This window comes from Halichoerus grypus, chromosome 5, assembly GCF_964656455.1.
Source record: "Halichoerus grypus chromosome 5, mHalGry1.hap1.1, whole genome shotgun sequence".
NCBI classification, from domain to species: Eukaryota; Metazoa; Chordata; class Mammalia; order Carnivora; family Phocidae; genus Halichoerus; species Halichoerus grypus.
In genome coordinates this window covers 167478821-167499013 of record NC_135716.1, presented here as the reverse complement: position 1 = coordinate 167499013, position 20193 = coordinate 167478821, and the positions used below count along the sequence as shown (strand labels likewise).

The 20193-nt window shown below is 58.1% G+C and overlaps 1 protein-coding gene across 2 annotated transcripts in view; it reads right to left on the bottom strand.

Annotated features, from left to right (window-relative positions):
• Nucleotides 1-377: 377 nt before the first annotated feature.
• Nucleotides 378-20193, bottom strand: part of SLC9A1 (solute carrier family 9 member A1) — a 51073-nt gene continuing 31257 nt past the window's right edge. For both annotated transcript variants that reach the window (XM_036116455.2, XM_078073594.1), the window contains 11 exons: nt 13172-13632; nt 9666-9916; nt 8509-8726; nt 7333-7535; nt 5727-5816; nt 5184-5254; nt 4892-5065; nt 4561-4675; nt 4293-4394; nt 2872-2944; nt 378-2226 (listed from right to left, as the gene is read on the bottom strand). In XM_036116455.2, coding sequence (XP_035972348.1) covers nt 1889-2226; nt 2872-2944; nt 4293-4394; nt 4561-4675; nt 4892-5065; nt 5184-5254; nt 5727-5816; nt 7333-7535; nt 8509-8726; nt 9666-9916; nt 13172-13632 — 2096 coding nt within the window. In that variant the 3' untranslated portion in view covers nt 378-1888. The remainder of the gene's footprint in view (nt 2227-2871; nt 2945-4292; nt 4395-4560; nt 4676-4891; nt 5066-5183; nt 5255-5726; nt 5817-7332; nt 7536-8508; nt 8727-9665; nt 9917-13171; nt 13633-20193) is intronic.

The following is a 20193-nucleotide window of genomic DNA, read 5'->3' as shown; positions in this document are numbered from 1 at the left end:
AAACGGGCCTTTTCTCAGATCCTAGGGTCTTTGCCAGGGCAGCTCCTGATGAGAACATTCAGGAACTCCCTGACACCTTCTTCACCTGGTAACCTCAGCTCATTCTCTAGTCCTTTCCTAAGATGACTCAGGACAGTCCTCCTTGTCCCCCCTCCCCCCCCCCCATCGCCAGGCTGCCTCCCTGAGAGGCTGAAGGCGCCCGAGGGCAGGGAGCGCCCTGCGCTGCTCACTGCTCTACCTGGTGCCTGGCGCACAGTAAGGACCACGCCCGCAGCTGACGGGGATTCGGCGTTTCTTGTGCCAGCCACTGAGCTAAGTCCCCCCAGGCCACCTTCCTTCCCGAAGTCCTGGTCCCTAGGAAGCAGCCCTCAACTCTATAAAAACTCACACTGATTTATTAGAATATGAAAAAGATCCGGTTTCTTCCGTATGGGCGGCAGAACCACAGCAGCTGTGGCGGCTTTGAACCTGGTTGTCCACGTCACCCTTGCGTGGTGAACTCCTGCCCAAAACAGCACTTGCATGGAGAGGAGAGGGACAGAGGGGCACCCACTGCCCAGTCGGCTGGGAAGAGGGACACTCTATTGCACAATCCTGGGGAAGGACAGACACCAACGGGCCTGGGCCTGGCCATGGTGGCAGTGGGGGCAGGAGTGTGTGCCTGGGAGCAAAGGCCTCTGGGGGCCCAGGACTCTGCCCCCCCCACCAGTCCTGGTGGGGTGGGAGATGCTCGGGGAGGCCTTCTCCCCTAAGGACTGGGCTCCACAGCAAGCTGGGTGCGGTGCACGTAAGAGGTCCAGGGGCCAAGGGGGTGGAGAGAGATGAGAGAAAGCACAGGCCAGCAGGAACTGGAGGTCAGGCCCAAGAGCACAGAAGATGCCGGGGGGCCCAGCATCAGCGAGTTAGAGAATCATGAATTGGAGTGGAAGAGGTCACTTCTAAAATCATAGCCTTGGGGCCACAGTTAAGAGCCCAGAGGACCAACTTGGGGGAGTGTTGGGCAGACAGGCACAGACGAGGAGGGGTAGTTCTCTGGAGTAGGAGGGCTAGAGCTCTGGTAAGCCAGGGGTTTTCAAAATGTTTTAAAAACAGGAATGCCCTCTGTGCAAATTGAATCATACATGGAGTGTGAACAAACAAAACAGATAAAAAGGCAGCACTTTCTGGAGCCCCTGACAGTCCCACCCCTGACAGTCGCCCCTGGAGGGTCCAGTGGTCCCCACTGGAGCAGTCTGGAAAGCGAAGTCACATCACTGTCCAAAGCACCCCAGCTCTAGTCGGAGAAGCTCAGAGACACCCTCAGCCTGCAGCTCTGACTAAGACAGGTCAGGGGGGCTGGCCAGGGTGACAGAGTTGGCAGGAAGAGGGTGGGCCTGCCGGGTGTCACTGATCCCTACCCCAGTCAGATACCTGATCCCCCAGTCTTTCTGCTGTTAATGTAGGGCCCGGCCTACGCCAAGAAAGGTCTTGGCTCCTTCCCTTTCCAGGTGGGACCAAGGCTGAGCCAGAGGCTTTTTGGTTAGGAACTAAGATTGGTTTGAATGAGGTTGATGGAGTAGGGACCAGGCCTCTGAGGGCTGGGAATCTCGAGGCCCTCGGCCGGGTTTGGGAGAGAGCCTGAATCGGGAAGGGGCAGGATCTGCCTCACAGCCCAACAGTTCTGCCAAATGGATTGGGAAGGCAGTTCTGCTGGGAGGGAGGGTGCTTCCCAGGAGGCAGGGGGAAGCCGTGCTGCGGTGGGGGCTGTGGGCCCAGCTGCCATGCGGTCGGGGGAGGGGCAGGGCCAATCCAGGTCAGGAAGGATGAAGGGAGCCCCCAGCTCCCCCAGCAGCCCCTGCTCTGGTGGGAGAGTCTGTGGTGGGATGGGCACTGCCCACTGACCCCAGCGCTACGGCCCCTTGGGGATGAAAGGCTCTCCCTCCCCAGGCTCGGGGTGGGGACCTGGGTCACTGAGGCAGCGCTGTATCCTCTGGGAGCTGGGGCTGTCACTGGGCCCAGGGGTGAAGACATCATCCGTTCCTGGGGAAGAGAGCTCCTTGGTCCGCATCACAATGCCCCCATCGTCATCCTCGTCCTCCTCCGCCACCCTGGCTGGGTCCCGGTTCAGCCCCAAGACCTTGCCCTTCAGCTCCTCATTCACCAGGTCCACAGACTCGGGCGACTGCGGGGAGGCTGGGTCGATGGTGATAACCGGCAAGTCGGCCTTCGGCTCATAGGCCAGCGGGTCTGGGGACCAAGAGCAAAGGCACAAGCTGGCTTCTGCCCCCGAGCCCTGCCCGGCGTGTGCCAGCAACTCACAGAGAGCCTTCCTGTGAGCATGGTAGTGCTGCCATGTTTCAGGATTACTCCACGTGGGCTGGATGAGCCCTGATCAGCAGTTTCTCTTCCCCTCACACTGCGGTCCCAAAGGTAGGACTGCATTCCTCTCCTCGGACCAGGGGCTCCCACAGGTGACCTTCCCCAGACCAAGAATTAGAGCCCCCTCCTGAGTCACCATCTGCCCCCAGGGCCCAGGCCTGGGAGAAGGCCTGCTACTGTCTCCCCCACATGCTGGATATCCCAATGGTGCAGACCCTTCTTGCCTCCCTGCCAGGCACCAAAGCCCTTCACAGGCCTCCCCGTAAGCCCCATATGGAGCACCTCTGTCCCTGGGGAGGACAGCAGGGCCATGCTTCTGCCCCCTTGGGGGAAGCCCCAACTCCACCTGATGTAGAAGGAGCTCATGGCTTGGGAGGAGGTCAGAGGGAGAAGCCTGTCCTCCCCAGTGGCTCTCTGAGGTCCCTTCCTGTTGGGAGTCTCATCCTCAGGAGACAGTGGTACTGTGTGTCCAGCCTCCAGGCCCCTCTCCGGGCACCCTGTGCCCCGCCTTACCTGAGCCGATGCGGGCCCTCGACATGGTAGGTGAGTCCAGCTTGTGGGCCGGCACCGTCAGGTAGTTGTTGATCTGACAAAGAAAGGGCAGATGGGGGTGAGCACGGGCAGCCCCTCGGGATGGCGCCCAAGGCTGGTGGCCACCCCCTCCTTCGGCGTGTTCGGGACCGCGCCCCTCTGGCGGTTCCTCATTAGGCTCGTCGTCTGCCTCTGTCAGTGCCAGCACTGAGGCCCCAGCTCAGGAGTTCCTGAAGGCTCAGCCCAGCCTCCTTCAAGCTGCAGGATCTCTGGAGCAGCCTTACACGGCCCTGTCTCTCCCACAGCGGCCCCGCCCATCTCTACTCCAGGCCACACTCCCCCCTGATGTCCAGACCCATAAAGTCAGCTCAGGAGTGGACACCTGGACCCCAAATGGCCCCCAGGTATCTCGATGCAATAGGCTGAAAGTGAACCCAGATTCTTATCTTCCCTCAAGACCTTGTTCCATCCTTGGCATCCCCTACTGAACCACCACTCCCAACAGCCCAGAGCAGAAGGCTAGAGAATGACCTCTTTCCTCTTCCCGCAGCCCCACCTCAAATGGGTGACCAAGTCTTGCTAGTCCCACTTCCTAAATGTCCCTCGAATGTACCCACTCCTTTCCACCCCCACTCTCCGCCACCACACTAATCCAGGCCACCCCCCCCCACCCTTTCCCATGTCAGCCCCTTTCTCAGACCGCTTCGTGGTTCTCCATGTCTTAGAATAAAGCCCAAAGCCTGACACCATTAACAAGCTTTCTGGAAAGCTGAGCCCTCTCAGTTTCTACTGAGGGCCATGTTCTGTGACTGGGAACATAGCCTGGGCCTTCCTCTGCCCACACTCCCTTCATCCTGGCCCTGTTCCTAAGCTTACCCTGACTGCCCCTCCCCCCCCCAATTCAGAGTGCTCTGGGCCCCTTGCACTTCCTGTCCTGCCTGGGCCACTGCATGAGCAGCTCTGCAAGGGAGGGACTGGGCCGACTCACTGCTGGATCCACAGAGGCTACTCTGCGGCGCAGCACTTAGAAACCGCTCACAAAAACGTTCCCGAGCAAACGATCGCGTGCACACATGCCTTGCTTTGTGATGTGTGGCAGGTGCCTTTCCCATGGGCCTTAAGTTTTTTCGCTGGGAGACGAGGGGGTTAGAGCACGTGGATGGACTCAGATGCCTGAGGATGTGGTGAGCAGGCCCTGGCCTCTTTGTTGCCCTGAGTGGGGAGGAGGCGGAGGAGGACGCAGCTTTCTGGAACCTGCCCTGGGGCTCAGTCTTCCAAACAAGCGGAGGCCAAAATAGCCACAGTGGCTCTCTCGCCAAAGGGGCCTGGTGGCGGGGACACGGGGGCAGGGAGAACCCAGACTCCCTGGGAAGGGCAGGAGCCGGCTCCAGCCCCAGACCCACCTTCTGCTCCAGTTGCCGGGCCTTCTGTCTGCGGAGCAGCATCTGGTTCCAGGCCTCCTCGTAGGGGTCTGCCACCAGCGTGTGCCTGTTGTAGGACCGCAGCTGTGGGGGGAACAGCTGTCAGGCCCCGGAAGCTGGGCCGGGGGCTCACTGGGGTGCCTGGGGGGGGGCAGGGTGGCTCTGCGCACGGGTGGGGCAGGGGTGGGGCAGGGCTGGAGCAGGGGGCCTCCTCTGCCGTAGGGGCACCGGGCAGGGAGCAGCCCCTCACCCGCTGCCTGGTCTTCTGCAAGTTGTTCCTCAGGATTTTGCGGATCTCCTCCTCCTTGTCCTTGGACAGTGCTGGCAGAATGCGCTCGGCAGGCAGGGACTTGGGGTGGATGTTCCTGGACGACAGGGCACAGGTTAGGTCCCCAACAAAACTGTGACCCTGGGAAGTGACCCCAGGGATGGCCTGGGGGGGGCAGTCCTCTGTGGCCCTGCAGCTCTCTCACCCACCCTGCTCAGACAACAGATGGGCCTGCCCCCACCCCCTCCCCCTTGGGGCCGGTGGCCTGCCAGGCTGGTGGGAGGGGTCGGAAGCTGTCGCCAGCAGCACTCACTGCATGGAGACAGTGGAGACAGCAGAAGGGATCTTGCCCATGCCACCGCTCTCCACCAGCTCAATTGCCTGCTTCATCTCCATCTTGTGGTAGAAGGCGATGAGCTGGGGCTCCTTGGAGCGCTCCCCCGCTATCAGACACTTCTTCACGTATTTCTTGTTAAACCGGTTGAGCCTGGCGGGAGGAGGGAGAAGATGCATGGAGCCAGCTCCTCAGGGTGGGGAGATGCCCAGGCCCAGGGAGACCCTCACCTGCCTCCCCCACCCACCTGCCCACCAGGCCTGCCACCTACTTGTCCTTCCAGTGGTGGTGGCCGTAATGGCCACAGATGTCCTCGATGCCTGTCAGAAGGTGGTCCAGGAACTGAAATGGGCCCAGGGCCAGGTCAAGCCTCACTGCTGGGCTCCTTCCCTACCGAGACTTCTGAATGGGCCCCCACCTTCCCCCCTAGTGCAGCTCTGCTCAGCCCAGACTTGCAGTTCCAGGAGCAGCCAGGAGGTGGCACCAACATCTCACTCATCCTGAACCCGTGGCACCTCAAACCCCCTGCCACGGCCGGGCTGAGCCCCCTTCCCTGAATCCACCTGTGCCCAATGCCTGGGATTGGTTCCTACTAGAGGTAGAGATGGCATGACACCCCCTCCTAGGGCTCCTGGTTGCCCACACCACACCTCCCTACGAGCACCATCTGGTGACCTCAAGGGGGCTGAAGGCCCACCCGGCACTGGGATAAGGGAGGAGGGGGCCAAGTGAAGCAACGGATGTGAGGCCTAGCTGCTCCCCAGCTCCCTGAGCCTTCTCCTGCAACCAAGGGCCAAGGCCCAGTTTCCAGTACCTGTGTGTGGATCTCCTCGTTGATAGAGCGCTTGGTTTCTTGCTTTTTCTTCACAGCCAACAGGTCTACCAGGGGCCGAATGGTCATGCCCTGGGGGGCAGGTGGACGTCAGGCACTCTAGGTCTGCTACCCTGGCAGGGAGGCCATGGAGCCTCCCCCCTCCCCCGCACCCCTCAGAGCCCCTGAAGCTGGGATGCCCTCTGCTCTGAGGTCCCCACTCTCCCAACCTCCATGTCAGCCCTTGTACAAAGGCAGGTCCTTAAGGCCTGCTTCCTCCTGAAGATACAGCCCCTCCGGCTAAATGACACGCACCGGTCACCTAGCCTGGGCGAGGGGTCAGAGGGCCTGGGTTCTAATGTGGGCTCCACCACAAATGTGCTTTGCAACCCCAGAGAAGTCAGGCCTGGCTGATAGGGAAAACCACATCACAGGACTGCAACCGCCCAGCCTAGTAACAGCAGTAACAGCTAATTTCATTGCATGCGTGCCCTGTGCCAGAGCCAGGGCTGATGTACTAGGTATTAGCTCTCGAATGCCCACACTGACCCTGAGAGGTAGGTTCTTCCACTGTCTCCATCTTACAGATGAGAGATTAAGTAACTTTCTAAGGTCTTACAGAAGTAGTAGTAAAGCTGGATTCAAACCCAGGCAAGGAGGCCCCTCCCTCAATGCTGACTTCACTGAAAATGGGCTTGGTAAGCCATTCGTGTATACAGCTGCCAAGTCAAGGTGATAAAATATTTTTGACGATGGGAACAGGGCAAAAGGGCAAAAGAGGCAGCCCCCTATCCTTAGAAGGGACAGAAGCTCATTCTGGCCCCAGGAGGATGCCTCCACATGTTTTTCTCCTGAGAAGGCAATGCTGTTTCCCATCTAAAGCTTTGCCAAGATTTGCGCCTGGGAGAGACAGAAGGGATAGAGAAATGGAGGCCTGGACAGATTGTTTCTCACGTGCCCAAAGTCACAGGTCAGGTCAGGTGGAGCAGTGACACCATCCAGGCTGGGTTTCCCTGGGGATTCTGAGGGGCGTGGGGGACTCTCTGCTAAGCCAGGGTCATTTAAATGCACAGAGATCACTGACCAGCAGCTGGAAGGACTCCGGGATCATCTAGGCCGGTGCCCTCACTTTGCAGATGGGGAACAGAGACCCAAAAACGGGAGGAGGGTCTTTCCCAAGGTCACACAAGAGCAGCAGAGCGTGGGCTGACTCCAGACCTCCTACTGCCCAGTTCAGCAACCTTCCCAGCTTCCCCCTCCTTTTGTGCTATTAGTCCCATTTCACAGGCACAGAAACTGAGATCCTAAGACATTAAATCATTTCCCTGAAGCCCGGTACTTAGCACCACGGGCCTGCTGACTGCGCCCACTTCTCTCAACGCTGTCTGGATCTCTAAGTTAGGCAGCGTTCTGACTGGTTGCTCGTTATCACAACTTCCCTTTCACAATTAAGGAAACTGAGGACCAGAAAGGGGGAGCGGCTTGCCCAAGACCGCATAGCCAGTTATCGCTGGACTAGAACCCATGGCCCCCTTGCGGGTTGTGCACTTCCTCTTTCCATTGGCAGAGTCAGGGTCCCCAGGCAGGGCTGCTCCGCCCTGTCCAGCACCTGCACAAAGACAGTGAAGAAGATGACCGTGATGATGGCAGTGAGGAACAGGTCACACATGGGGAAGTGCTTCTTGTCCAGGAGGTAGCCCAGGGAGAAGGCGATGGCCCCTCGCAGGCCCCCATAAGCGATGATGAACTGGTCCTTCGGGGTCAGCTTCACGATTCGGAACTTGTTGATGAACCAGGTCAGGCCCAGCACCCCTGCCAGGAAGGGCAAGAAGAGCGTCAAGCTGTCCCCAGCCCCTTCTGGCTTCTGCACCCGCAACCGCTCTGCTGGAGGCAGCCCCCGCTAGTGCGCCTGCCCAGCGAACTCATTTCCTGGGTCCCTCAGCCAAGAGCTGGGGGGATCCTTCAGGGGCTCTCCCAACCTGGATGTGCTCTAGAGACATCACAGAGGCCTCCAGTGGCTGGAAGTCAGAAGGGGGCTGGGAGAAGTGCTGAAACAAGACTGGTCACAAGTGGATATCTATCCATTATGATGGGTCCATGGGATCTACTTTTCCGCATGCTTCAAATTTTCCATAATAAAAAGGTTTTTTTTTAAAGGCAGAGACCGGGATTCAACCTCAACTCACAGAACCAGAATCTCTGGAGGATGAGGCTCAGGACTAAAGGGATTTTCAAACACTGTACCAAGTAGAGGTGATAGCCAGCCAGGCTCAGGGACCACAGACTCACTCCCGGAGAGGAGGAGAGTGAGATCCAGAGGGGTAAGTGACACAGTCACTGAGGTGAGGTATGTCTGGAAAGCATAAGCAGAACCCAAGGACCCGAGGCCTGGTCCCTGTGTGTGGCCCGGGGCCGGCAGCATAGGCGGGTCTAAGTGCTCAAGTCATCCGCGCCAGAGACAACGCAGAGAACATTCACAGACCCGGGCTCTGTGGCCCAGGGTCCCTGAGGCCCCTCGGTTCTCACACACCGTGACTGTCTTCCCAGGGATCACAGACTCCCTGTGAGCCGTCACAAGACCCATCACAGCCTCAGCACTGCAGAGAGGGGCAGGGAAGCTGCTGCTTGCCGCTGAGCTGGGAGCGGCCAGCAGCCCACCCAGCCGGGCCCCTTCACACGAGGCACCCGCCCCCTCCCCGCCCCAGCCCGGTTCCTGCCTCCACATCACACACACACAAGCACGGGCGCGCGCACACCTCTACCCGGCTCCAGCCCGGGACCTCACCCAGCACTCGGGCGATGAGGCAGAAGAGCAGGGTGCTGATGACAAAGGTCCAGTTCCAGTGGTGGGAGCCGGCCACGGTGGAGACGCCAAGGAAGATGAAAATGAGGGTCTCACTGACGCTGCTCCACATCTTCAGGAAATACTTGATGGTCGTGTGGGACTTGTGGGAGATGTTGGCCTCCACATAGGGGCGCATCACCACTCCCGAGGCGATGAGTCTGGGGTCACGAAAGAGCAGAGTTCGGGGTTCAGGGGAGCTGCACCTTCCCAGAGCCCCTCCACTGCCATGGAGGCAGACAGGGGCCCATGTCCTGAGTCCCCTGACAGGTCAGAACCCGTGGCAGGACACAACTCGTCCAGCTCTGTCCTCTCACTCAACCCTCCAGGCGTGGGCACGTTTTTGCATTTTTCAGATGAGGAATCTGGGAGGTAGAGAGACAGATGCCTGTCCACTGTCACCCTGCCAGTGAGCGGCAGAGCTAAGATGCAAACTAAGGGCTGCCCGACTCTAAAGCCCATGCCTCCCCCCATGGCCATGTTGCCTCTCTGTCTAACAGGAGTCAGTCACACACGTCCATGGCCTTGGTTTATTCCCCTGGAGCACGGTGTATCTAACACATGGAGGTCCCCATAGGGAGCTCTCTTCCAAGCAGCTGCCCCAGCCCTCCCTGCCTGGCGTCCATACCGGGGCTCTGCTCCTGCTGGCCCGGCATCCTCAAGGTTACCCCGAATCCCCCAATGTGGCCTGGCCTCTGCACTTCCAATATCTTCCCCTACTGGGCAAAACTTTGCACCTCATTGCCTCTCCACATTCCCTGGATTTCAAGACCCAGCTGAGGCCTCAGGACCTTCAGGACTCCTCATGGCAATGGAGGCCCCAGGCCTTCTTCCTGGGGCTGTGGAAGGGCACAGGGAATGCGAGAGCCTGTGGCCAGCTACAGCCAAGGAACTCCCTTTGAGACAAAGGGAAGAAGTAGCAGGGCTGAGGCTTTCTAGGACTTTAAACTCAGTGCTTCCAGGGGCAGTCCCAGGAACTGGAGCCTGGTGCAGGAGTCTCATCCCAGGGCTGGAGGCTGGGCCCTGGGGAACCCCCTTGTGACCCCGCAAGCACAGGGAATCCAGGTTGGCGGCCTACCCCATGCTGCACCCAGACTCACGCCATGATGCCCGACAGGTGGAAGAGCTCAGCCGACAGGTAGGCCATGTAGCTGTAGAGGAAGACGAACAGCGGCTCGATGACGCGGATGTGGGCCGTGAATCGGGAGGTGAAGGCTGCAATGACCCCGTAGACCACGCCTACAAACACCCCGCCCAGGGACACCACGAAGAAGCTCAGGAAGCCGAGGACGATGTCCACAATGCCCACTCGGTCATAGTTGGCAAACTCCTCAAAGAGGTGATACAGGACCTGGGGTGGGGGGTGTAGGCTGGTTGGCAGGAGGGCAGAGCCCTGGACCACCCCCCCGCCCCGCCGTCTAGCTCCCTGGGGTCCACCTAGAGTGATCGCATGCCCTCCACTGAGGCCACATGGCCACAAGAGGAGGCCACCTGATAGCAGAAAAACCCTAATGCCAAGCAGGTGGTCAAACCCACTGGCCCAGGGGCTGGAGGGCCTTGCTTCAGGCCTGCAGCGCGCTGTGCTGATTAAGAGCGCACTCTGAAGCCAAACGAGCTGGGCTGGACCTGTGACTCTGCTGTTCCCCAGCTATACACTCGGGGCAGATGACTCCAGCTCCCCGTGCTGCACTTCCCCTCACCCTAAAGTGGGGTAACAGTACCAACTGTATAGGGCTACTGCGAGGATTAAAACTAGTTCATAAAGGCAAAGTGCCCAGAACCATGCTCATCACAGTGCCAGCTACCACTCGCGCCAGTAAGTGGCCTCTCTCACGGTTCGGCCTTGGGCAGACTGTGTCCCTGTCTGGATCTCAGTCTCTCCTTCAGCGCGAAGCAGAGAAAGTTCAGACAACGAACTAGAACGGGACTTCTTAGCCTCTGGAAATTTCTGAAAATATACACAGCCAGGCCATACCCTGCTTGGATTCTCGGGGGGTGGGGCCCAGAAATCTCTGTTCAACAAGCTCTCCAGGTGGTTACCGTGAACAGCCAAGTTTAGATGCTACGGAACGAGGGGCTTTCTAAGGCTCCCCCGCTGCCCCCCGACTGGGAAATACAGCGTCACTATAGTGCTAGCAACAGACGTTGAAGTGGCACATCACATACCATAAAGCCCTTGGACAGTGGCCATCCTGCTCAACACACAACAGCCTCATGGGGTCGGCGAGCCAAGGATGCTTGTTCCTCCCCTAAACTGAAGCTCAGAGTGGGGGAGCGACTTGACAAAGGGCCCCCAGCCTCCAGCGGCAACCAAGCCCAGAACTTGTTCCCTACAGCAGGGGGCAGGCCCTCCTGGACGGGGGCAGCTTTGAGGTTCTGCCTGCACTTAGGTGCCGGCTCCCTGGCTACTGGGCCTACTCCTAGACAGCTTGCCAGGAAACCGGCTGGGGACTTCCCAGGCCTGGGGTGCTGAGAGAGAGGGAAGAGGACCTGAGAATTGCTGAGAAGGAACTCTCCAAAGCCCCCAGGACCTAGAGGCAAGGAGGCGTGGGTAGGAGAAGTGACCTGAGACCATGCAGCTCAGGGGCTGCCTTCAGCTTTAATGTCAGGAAACAGGGCACTCACCCTCATGCCCAGAGCTCTAGAAAGGGCCTGACGTGGGCCAAGCAAGAAGGGGAGATACCAAGCACTGGCCCATCCCCAGTGTTGCCTGGGCCATCGCCGTCTGAGAGACGGGGCAGGGATCCAGCAGTGGACAACAGGTGCGTTCTCAGCCCTAGGCTACGTACACTCACTCCTGGCCTGAGGAGATTCATGGGTCCCCAGGGTCTACCCCCTGGACCAATGGGGCAGGTAGAGAGGGCAAGGTCGTCCTTTCCCACCTGGTTGTACTGTCAATGGGAGTAGAGAGGCAGCGCAGCAGAGTGGTAAGTGTGGGGGCTCTGGACTCCCACCGTGTAGGTGTGAAGCCCAGCTACATCACTTACCATCACTTACCAGCTAAAATGACCCTGGACCAGTTCCCTAACCTGTATCAGTAGCTCAGTTTCCTCACTTGGAAAAACGGGATAATTACAGTGCCGACCTCATGGAGTTTCTGTGCGCATTAGATAAGGCAATATTCAGACTGGAAGTGCTCAGACAGGAAGTGAGCGCGGGCAATTCCTCCCGGCACTGCCACCACCTGGGGAGACTTGGCCATAGGCCCAAGTTGGCCAGACTGAGGTACCACTTGACATAACCACAGCCCCACTGCTCCCCAGGAGTGCCAACCTAAACCCCAAGACCCAGATCCAACTGGGGAGGGCTTTGTCTGTGGTACCCACTGGTGTGACCCCTGTAAGAACCGTGGGAGGATGACGGGCCGGGTACCGCAATCCTCGTTACAGATGGAGAAACTGAGGCAAGAGCTGGTGCTAGAAGGACCAGCACCAAGGCCTGCTTGCTTAGATCAGGCTGCTGCTCTCCCAGCCCCACAAGGACCCAATGAAGGCAGCCGGGGAGGAAGAGGACGAGGAGAGGAAGCTGAGGCTGCCTGCGGCAAGCCGACCACCACTACTTTGTCTCTTTGAAGTGCGGCTTCCGGAGGGACTGGGGGTGGGTGAAGAGGGGTGCGTGTGTGAGCGTGCACACGTGCCCTTGTGTTTTCCTACTCTCTGAGGGGTCCAACGAGGAGGAGAATGGGGGTGTTTTCACAACACGACTGAGTGTGCACATACACGTACCCGTTTCCTGAGGAAACCGGCTGGAGGGGAGGGCACGTGTCAGCACAGGCAGCGCGGCCGTGTGCGGACTGCGCTGGGGGCGTCTGTCCTTACTGGCCCCTGGGAGGACAGCACCACCCGCTCGGCCACTTTGCCGCTATCAAAGCGGAGGCCCAGAGAGGTACAGTCACTTGCCTAAGATCACATAATAAGCGAGTGGCCAACCTCAGGCCAATCCATTTTATTTATCACTTTCTAGAGGGGTTTTTTTGTTTTTTTTATAGTAAATTTTATTTTTTATTTTTTTAAAAGTAGGCTCCATGCCCAACGTGGGGCTGGAACTCGTGACCCTGAGATCGAGAGTCACATGCTCTACTGAGCCAGCCAGGCGCCCTTCCTGGAGGTTTTGAGGGCAGGGTCCCTTCCCACCACGGCTGCCTCTGAACTCCGCACAAACCGGACTGTAACTTAGGGTGCAGCCAACAGGACAGCTGCACTGGCCCTCCCAGGCTCAACAGCCTATAAAGGGTAAACTGAAGTCTAAAGACGATACATAATTTAACCAAGTTCATCTCACAGTCCAAGTCAGGGACAGAGAGGGTATGGCCTGGAAAGGCCAGGAGCTCAGGCCCTGGCGTCTGACAGATCTGGCTTCTAACCTGGGTCCTATCACACGTTAGCAAGTCGTCTGACTTCGGTGGGCCTGCTGCCTCCTCTGTAAAGGAGACTAAAAAGCACTTGCTAAGGGCATCACAAGGATTACATGAGGTAATGCACGTCGAGCGCTCAGCACGCCGCCTGGCCCACGGCCAGCAGGAAGGGACATCTGCTGCTTTGCTACTGTGATTAGCGGGTGGAGGTGGGATTCACTCTGGACCTGGATTCGGGTCTGCGCCCCTCACCACAGTGACGGCGTCGTTGAGCAGGGACTCCCCGAAGACAAGGATATGCAGCAGCTCGTTGATGTGGATCTCCTCGAAGACGGCCAGCACGGCCACGGGGTCCACGGCGGAGATGATGCTGCCGAAGAGCAGGTTGTCCAGGAGGCCGATGTTGTTGATCTGCTCGCCGCCCACCAGGCACACGGCGTACATGAGGCCGCCCAGGAAGAAGGCATTCCACAGCGTGCCCACCACGGCGAAGATCAGAATGGTGCCCAGGTTCTCCGTGAACTGCCGCAGCGGCAGGAAGTAGCCCGCGTCCAGGATGATGGGCGGCAGCAGGAAGAGGAAGAAGACGTCTGACTGCAGGAAGGGGGGCTTCTCGCCCACGCCCTTGATCAGGCCCCCCACCAGCAGCCCCACCACGATTAGCAGGCAGCTCTCTGGGACGATGCTCGAGATAGTGGGGATCACATGGAAACCTGCGGAGGGTGAGAGAACAGGAGGCCATGGGCTTGCGGCGAGCCGGGACGCGAGGCTGGGGACGGGGCTGGAGATAAGAGCAGCTGGTGACAGGGCTCGGCCTCAGAGGGCCGCTCTGGTAACTCTCAGAGCCTTGACTTCCTTGCCCGGGACATGGAAGTGGTAATACCAGCTTCCCAGGGTTTGCTGTATACACTAAGCGACAGTGTTTTTAAAGTGTTTTTCTCAAAGGACATACAGATGTTATCCCTGTCTCTGTCATAGAGTGGTAGAAAGAAGCAGCTCTGTATGCCTCCAGAAGGCAGAAATGATCCACTAATTACCGAGGCTTCAGGTATCCAAGGGCATTACCTACACCTCCATTCCTAGACTCGGGCACTTCCCTGCCGAGCGCACAGAGCTGCTCAAGAAGCCAAACAGCGATTAATCAAATTTGCAGGTGAGACAAAACCTATCTGCCATCTGTTTCTAGCCTAATCTCCTCCACTTTAGAGATGGAGCAACCGAGGCTCAGAAAGCGGGAAGGACTTGCCCAAGGGCACACAGCAAATTAGCAGCAGAACCAGGACAGAACCCAGGTCTGAACCCCCAGCTCCCATCAAACTCCTAAGTTCTGTAAGTCGACCCCTGCTCTCCCTCCTCATCAAGGCACAAACATGCCCCTCTGCCTGAGACCCGCCAACCCTCTCCCCGAGCCAGCAGCACTGGCCCACCCTAGGGCCCCAAACCCAGAGCTAGGAAGTAGCAAAAAGTCCCTTCTGAGAGGTACTCTCTCAGTGCCAGCTTTGGCCCCAAGCTCCCTAAGGGGTTCTGGTTTGTTTTGGGGTGGGGAGGTAGGTAGACAAGACCCCAGCACCTATCTGCATGCTGGGTACCAAAAACCCCAGGGTCAGCTTGGTTAAGAAAGTATGATACTTTGTTCAAGGTGAAAGCTCTTGCTTTCCTCCTCCCCTCCCTAGCCTACATGCTCTGTGCAGGCAGATTCCCTGTTTATAATCAGATGCCCAGGGCTAGGGACATAGTAGGTATGCAGTAAGTATCTACTGATTTGAAAATGCACAGGGCTAGGCCATTACTCACATAATTCCTGATAACCCACCTGGCCAGGCTTTGGCTCTTATTACCCCTGAGATCCTTGGGAAGGAGAAGAAACATCATTCCCCATGCCCAAAGCCCCTCCCACTCTCGAGCACTAATCTGGGTAGTGCCAGCAGAACTACAAGTCAAGACTCACACTCGAAACACTAGCTAGGCCCAGAACACTGGCGCCAAGCTCCCAGGAGACACTCAAAACATGCTGGAAGGCGCCTGGGTGGCTCAGTTGGTTGAGCAACTGCCTTCAGCTCAGGTCATGATCCTGGAGTCCCAGGATCGAGTCCCGCATCAGGCTCCCTGCTCAGCAGGGAGTCCGCTTCTCCCTCCGACCCTCCCCCCTCTCATGTGCTCTCTCTCTCCTCTCATCCTCTCTCTCAAATAAATAAATAAAATCTTTAAAAAAAAAAAAAAAAAACATGCTGTAAAAAAACACGTCTCCATCCTAGGCCAGGAGAGAACCCCAGAGCTGCTACGTGCATTCTCCTGGCTTCAAAACAGACCTGACCAAACTCACCTCTTGCTGAAAAATTCCCCAGTTTTGTAGTGTCTACCAGTAAGTCCCAGTGGTCGGTTGGCTGGTGCACTGGAAGGGACATCTCCCCCTGAAGGAGCCACATCCGCCTTTGCCTGCAGGTCTTTGCCTGGTCTAGTCTGTCTCTCCAGAACACTATTCCTGTACCTGTATCCCTGCTGCGTGTGGCTGACACCTTCTACCTGCTTCCTGCCCCAGGAAGCTGCCTGGTCTAGTCTGTCTCTCCAGAACACTATTCCTGTACCTGTACCCCTGCTGCGTGTGGCTGACACCTTCTACCTGCTTCCTGCCCCAGGAAGCTGCCTGGTCTAGTCCGTCTCTCCAGAACACTATTCCTGTACCTGTACCCCTGCTGCGTGTGGCTGACACCTTCTACCTGCTTCCTGCCCCAGGAAGCTGCCTGGTCTAGTCCGTCTCTCCAGAACACTATTCCTGTACCTGTATCCCTGCTGCGTGTGGCTGACACCTTCTACCTGCTTCCTGCCCCAGGAAGCTGCCTGGTCTAGTCTGTCTCTCCAGAACTCTATTCCTGTACCTGTACCCCTGCTGCATGTGGCTGACACCTTCTACCTGCTTCCTGCCCCAGGAAGCTGCCTGGTCTAGTCCGTCTCTCCAGAACACTATTCCTGTACCTGTACCCCTGCTGCGTGTGGCTGACACCTTCTACCTGCTTCCTGCCCCAGGAAGCTGCCTGGTCTAGTCTGTCTCTCCAGAACACTATTCCTGTACCTGTACCCCTGCTGCGTGTGGCTGACACCTTCTACCTGCTTCCTGCCCCAGGAAGCTGCCTGGTCTAGTCTGTCTCTCCAGAACTCTATTCCTGTACCTGTACCCCTGCTGCGTGTGGCTGACACCTTCTACCTGCTTCCTGCCCCAGGAAGCTGCCTGGTCTAGTCTGTCTCTCCAGAACACTATTCCTGTACCTGTATCCCTGCTGCGTGTGGCTGACACCTTCTACCTGCTTCCTGCCCCAGGAAGCTGCCTGGTCTAGTCCGTCTCTCCAGAACACTATTCCTGTACCTGTACCCCTGCTGCGTGTGGCTGACACCTTCTACCTGCTTCCTGCCCCAGGAAGCTGCCTGGTCTAGTCTGTCTCTCCAGAACACTATTCCTGTACCTGTACCCCTGCTGCGTGTGGCTGACACCTTCTACCTGCTTCCTGCCCCAGGAAGCTGCCTGGTCTAGTCTGTCTCTCCAGAACACTATTCCTGTACCTGTACCCCTGCTGCGTGTGGCTGACACCTTCTACCTGCTTCCTGCCCCAGGAAGCTGCCTGGTCTAGTCCGTCTCTCCAGAACACTATTCCTGTACCTGTATCCCTGCTGCGTGTGGCTGACACCTTCTACCTGCTTCCTGCCCCAGGAAGCTGCCTGGTCTAGTCCGTCTCTCCAGAACACTATTCCTGTACCTGTACCCCTGCTGCGTGTGGCTGACACCTTCTACCTGCTTCCTGCCCCAGGAAGCTGCCTGGTCTAGTCTGTCTCTCCAGAACACTATTCCTGTACCTGTACCCCTGCTGCGTGTGGCTGACACCTTCTACCTGCTTCCTGCCCCAGGAAGCTGCCTGGTCTAGTCCGTCTCTCCAGAACACTATTCCTGTACCTGTATCCCTGCTGCGTGTGGCTGACACCTTCTACCTGCTTCCTGCCCCAGGAAGCTGCCTGGTCTAGTCTGTCTCTCCAGAACTCTATTCCTGTACCTGTACCCCTGCTGCGTGTGGCTGACACCTTCTACCTGCTTCCTGCCCCAGGAAGCTGCCTGGTCTAGTCCGTCTCTCCAGAACACTATTCCTGTACCTGTACCCCTGCTGCGTGTGGCTGACACCTTCTACCTGCTTCCTGCCCCAGGAAGCTGCCTGGTCTAGTCCGTCTCTCCAGAACACTATTCCTGTACCTGTACCCCTGCTGCGTGTGGCTGACACCTTCTACCTGCTTCCTGCCCCAGGAAGCTGCCTGGTCTAGTCCGTCTCTCCAGAACACTATTCCTGTACCTGTATCCCTGCTGCGTGTGGCTGACACCTTCTACCTGCTTCCTGCCCCAGGAAGCTGCCTGGTCTAGTCCGTCTCTCCAGAACACTATTCCTGTACCTGTACCCCTGCTGCGTGTGGCTGACACCTTCTACCTGCTTCCTGCCCCAGGAAGCTGCCTGGTCTAGTCTGTCTCTCCAGAACACTATTCCTGTACCTGTACCCCTGCTGCGTGTGGCTGACACCTTCTACCTGCTTCCTGCCCCAGGAAGCTGCCTGGTCTAGTCCGTCTCTCCAGAACACTATTCCTGTACCTGTATCCCTGCTGCGTGTGGCTGACACCTTCTACCTGCTTCCTGCCCCAGGAAGCTGCCTGGTCTAGTCTGTCTCTCCAGAACACTATTCCTGTACCTGTATCCCTGCTGCGTGTGGCTGACACCTTCTACCTGCTTCCTGCCCCAGGAAGCATTCCCTGACCACCCGTCTGCTCATGGTAGGGCAGGAGGCCTTCTCTGGTGCCTCTCCTTCTCGAACCTTCAATCCACAGTCGCTGCCCCAACTCCTCTCTCTCCCTGGCACCCAGCGAGGTCAGACAACCCAGGCAGGAGCAGCGAAGACAGGACAATAGTACCACACCCAGAGACATGCACTGCCCTGGAGGGGAGAGAGGATGGCGAGGGGGTCGAGGGGAGCAGAACCCTGGCAGACACCAGGAAGCCGCTTCTCAAGGCCAGGAGTCCAGCTGACCTCCACACCCTAGCCTGGAATTGAGCACCTGCGCTGGAAGTGAGCACCAAGAGGAAACGGCACAGGCTGAAGAGACAGCCCAGGGCAAGTAGCAGACAGCCTCTGCCTCCGCCTAGCACGTTACACTTTAAAAATGCCTCCCCATCCCTCTCTGCCATCAGTCCAATCCACAAAGCTTGCCTGGCCCCCGGAAGTGCCCCACTGTGCACTGCAGACCCAGAGATGAGGACCACACAGAGGGATGGGGTAAGGGGACAAGTGAAACAAGCCAAGAGTGGGAACATGAAGAACGCTCATTATTCCTGAAGGTGCACCGCGAGCCAGGCACTGTGCTGGGAACCTAGCACAGAGCATCTCTTTAGTCCTCGCAATCGCCCTGTGGGGTTCACATTGTCCCCACTTTGCAGAAGAGGAAGCTGGGGCTTGGCAAGACTCAGTGGCTTCCCCAGAGTCTAAGGGAGAAGTTCTACTCTAGCTTAGAATATCTGTGGTAGAGAGAGCTACTCAATCTTATACTCAAACATGGGTATTTTCTCTGAGCCGGGCTGGTGTTGTGCGCTGGGGACACGGAGGTGACTCAGAGTCAGAACCTCCATGACAAACTCGTGGGAACGGCTTTTCCCAGTCTCAGGACCTTCGGGCCACCAGGCCTCCCTCACTAGGTTAAGAGACGGCTGGCATTCCTGTTTGACAGAGGTAAAACCTGGAGCTCAGAGGAGGCAGGACAGGCCCAGGCCACCAAGGACTGCTAGGTCCTGTGCCCCCTGACCTGGGTGCAGTGCACTTTCGTCCACAGAAGCTGGCTCCCACAGTACCTGGGGCTGGAGCCATGTTCCCAGAGCCAGTCCCCCCGGGTCTTCCTGTGTCGGCCCTGCCTCTTGGCGAGCAGGCCCTGACAGGCAAGGGCAGGGGAGGGAGGGGCCCGGGCTTAAGAGGAAGGTCTGGGATCCACTCTTGGCTCCTTACCTCGGGTAGGCAGCACATTACTGAAAAGCAAGCTTCCGGGGGGTGGGGAAGGGCACAGCGGTGTAGGCGGGGGGGGCTGCGGGCCTGTTCTGGCTTGTCCCCCTTCCAAGGCCCTGACTCCACCAGCTGTTCCCACCCTGCAGCCCTGAAGAGTCTCCTTAAAATGCAGGACGTTTGCTGACACCAGGTGTGGTGAAAGGGGCACGGTTGGGGCCCCCAGTCCTCCGACAAAAGCCCACCATTAAGGTGAGATCCCAAGATGCCAAGAAATAAGGCAAAACTCCCAGGGCCCAAACTTTGTGGCACCGTGATGTCACCAGGATGGCATCTGGGGTGGGGCAGAGGCAGTTAGAGTCAAATCCAGAGCCAGGAGAGCTGGGACAGACTCTGGAGATCATCCAAACCCTCTGCTCCTCGGTCAGGGAAACTGAGACTCACAGACAACCAGTGACCTGCCAATGTCACATGACCATTCCACCGTGAGAATGCAGGAAGCCCCAGGTGCGGGGAGCTCTCAAACCACACGGCCTCCTGGGGGGCGTCCAGTCCTCCCAGGGCAGGGACGCGAGAAGGTGTGGAGTTCCTCGTGTCCGAGCCGCCGGGCGAACCTGCCCACACAGTCCCCGCCAAGGGAGGGCAGAGGTGGCTCCGTGTCCAGTGCTGGCAACTGCAGAGGATGGAGGGCCGCACACTCACCCACTCTCTCGCCCTCTTACACGCTCACCAGCTCCCTCGTACACACTCACCCCCACACGTTCTCTCTCACACACTCCCCACTCTCACGTGTGCTCTCGCACTCTTACACACTCCCTTGTACACATACTCAGCCTCACTCTAGCTCGGATACACATTCCTCACACTCACCCACTCTTACACACACTCCCTCGCTCTTATACTCACCCACTCTCTTACACGCTCACTCCCTCTTACACTCATCCACACTCTAGCTCTTATAACACACTCTTACTCTCATTCTCACCCTTTCTCACACACACTCACACTCTCCCTCTCTCTCTCTCTCACACACACACACACACACACACGGAGGCACACTGAACAGACACTTGAGCCAACTCCAAACTGGCGAGGGGCTCCCGGCGCCTCTGCAGCTTCGCCGTGCTCCACCGTGAGAAAGCTTATTTCCACCCCCTGGGACGGTCCCCATCTGCTGAGACTGGGGCAATGGAGCAAGCAGCAGGCAAAGCTGTTCCACGTCACCCTCGGTTGCCAGGGTGACCAGACACCCCAGATCC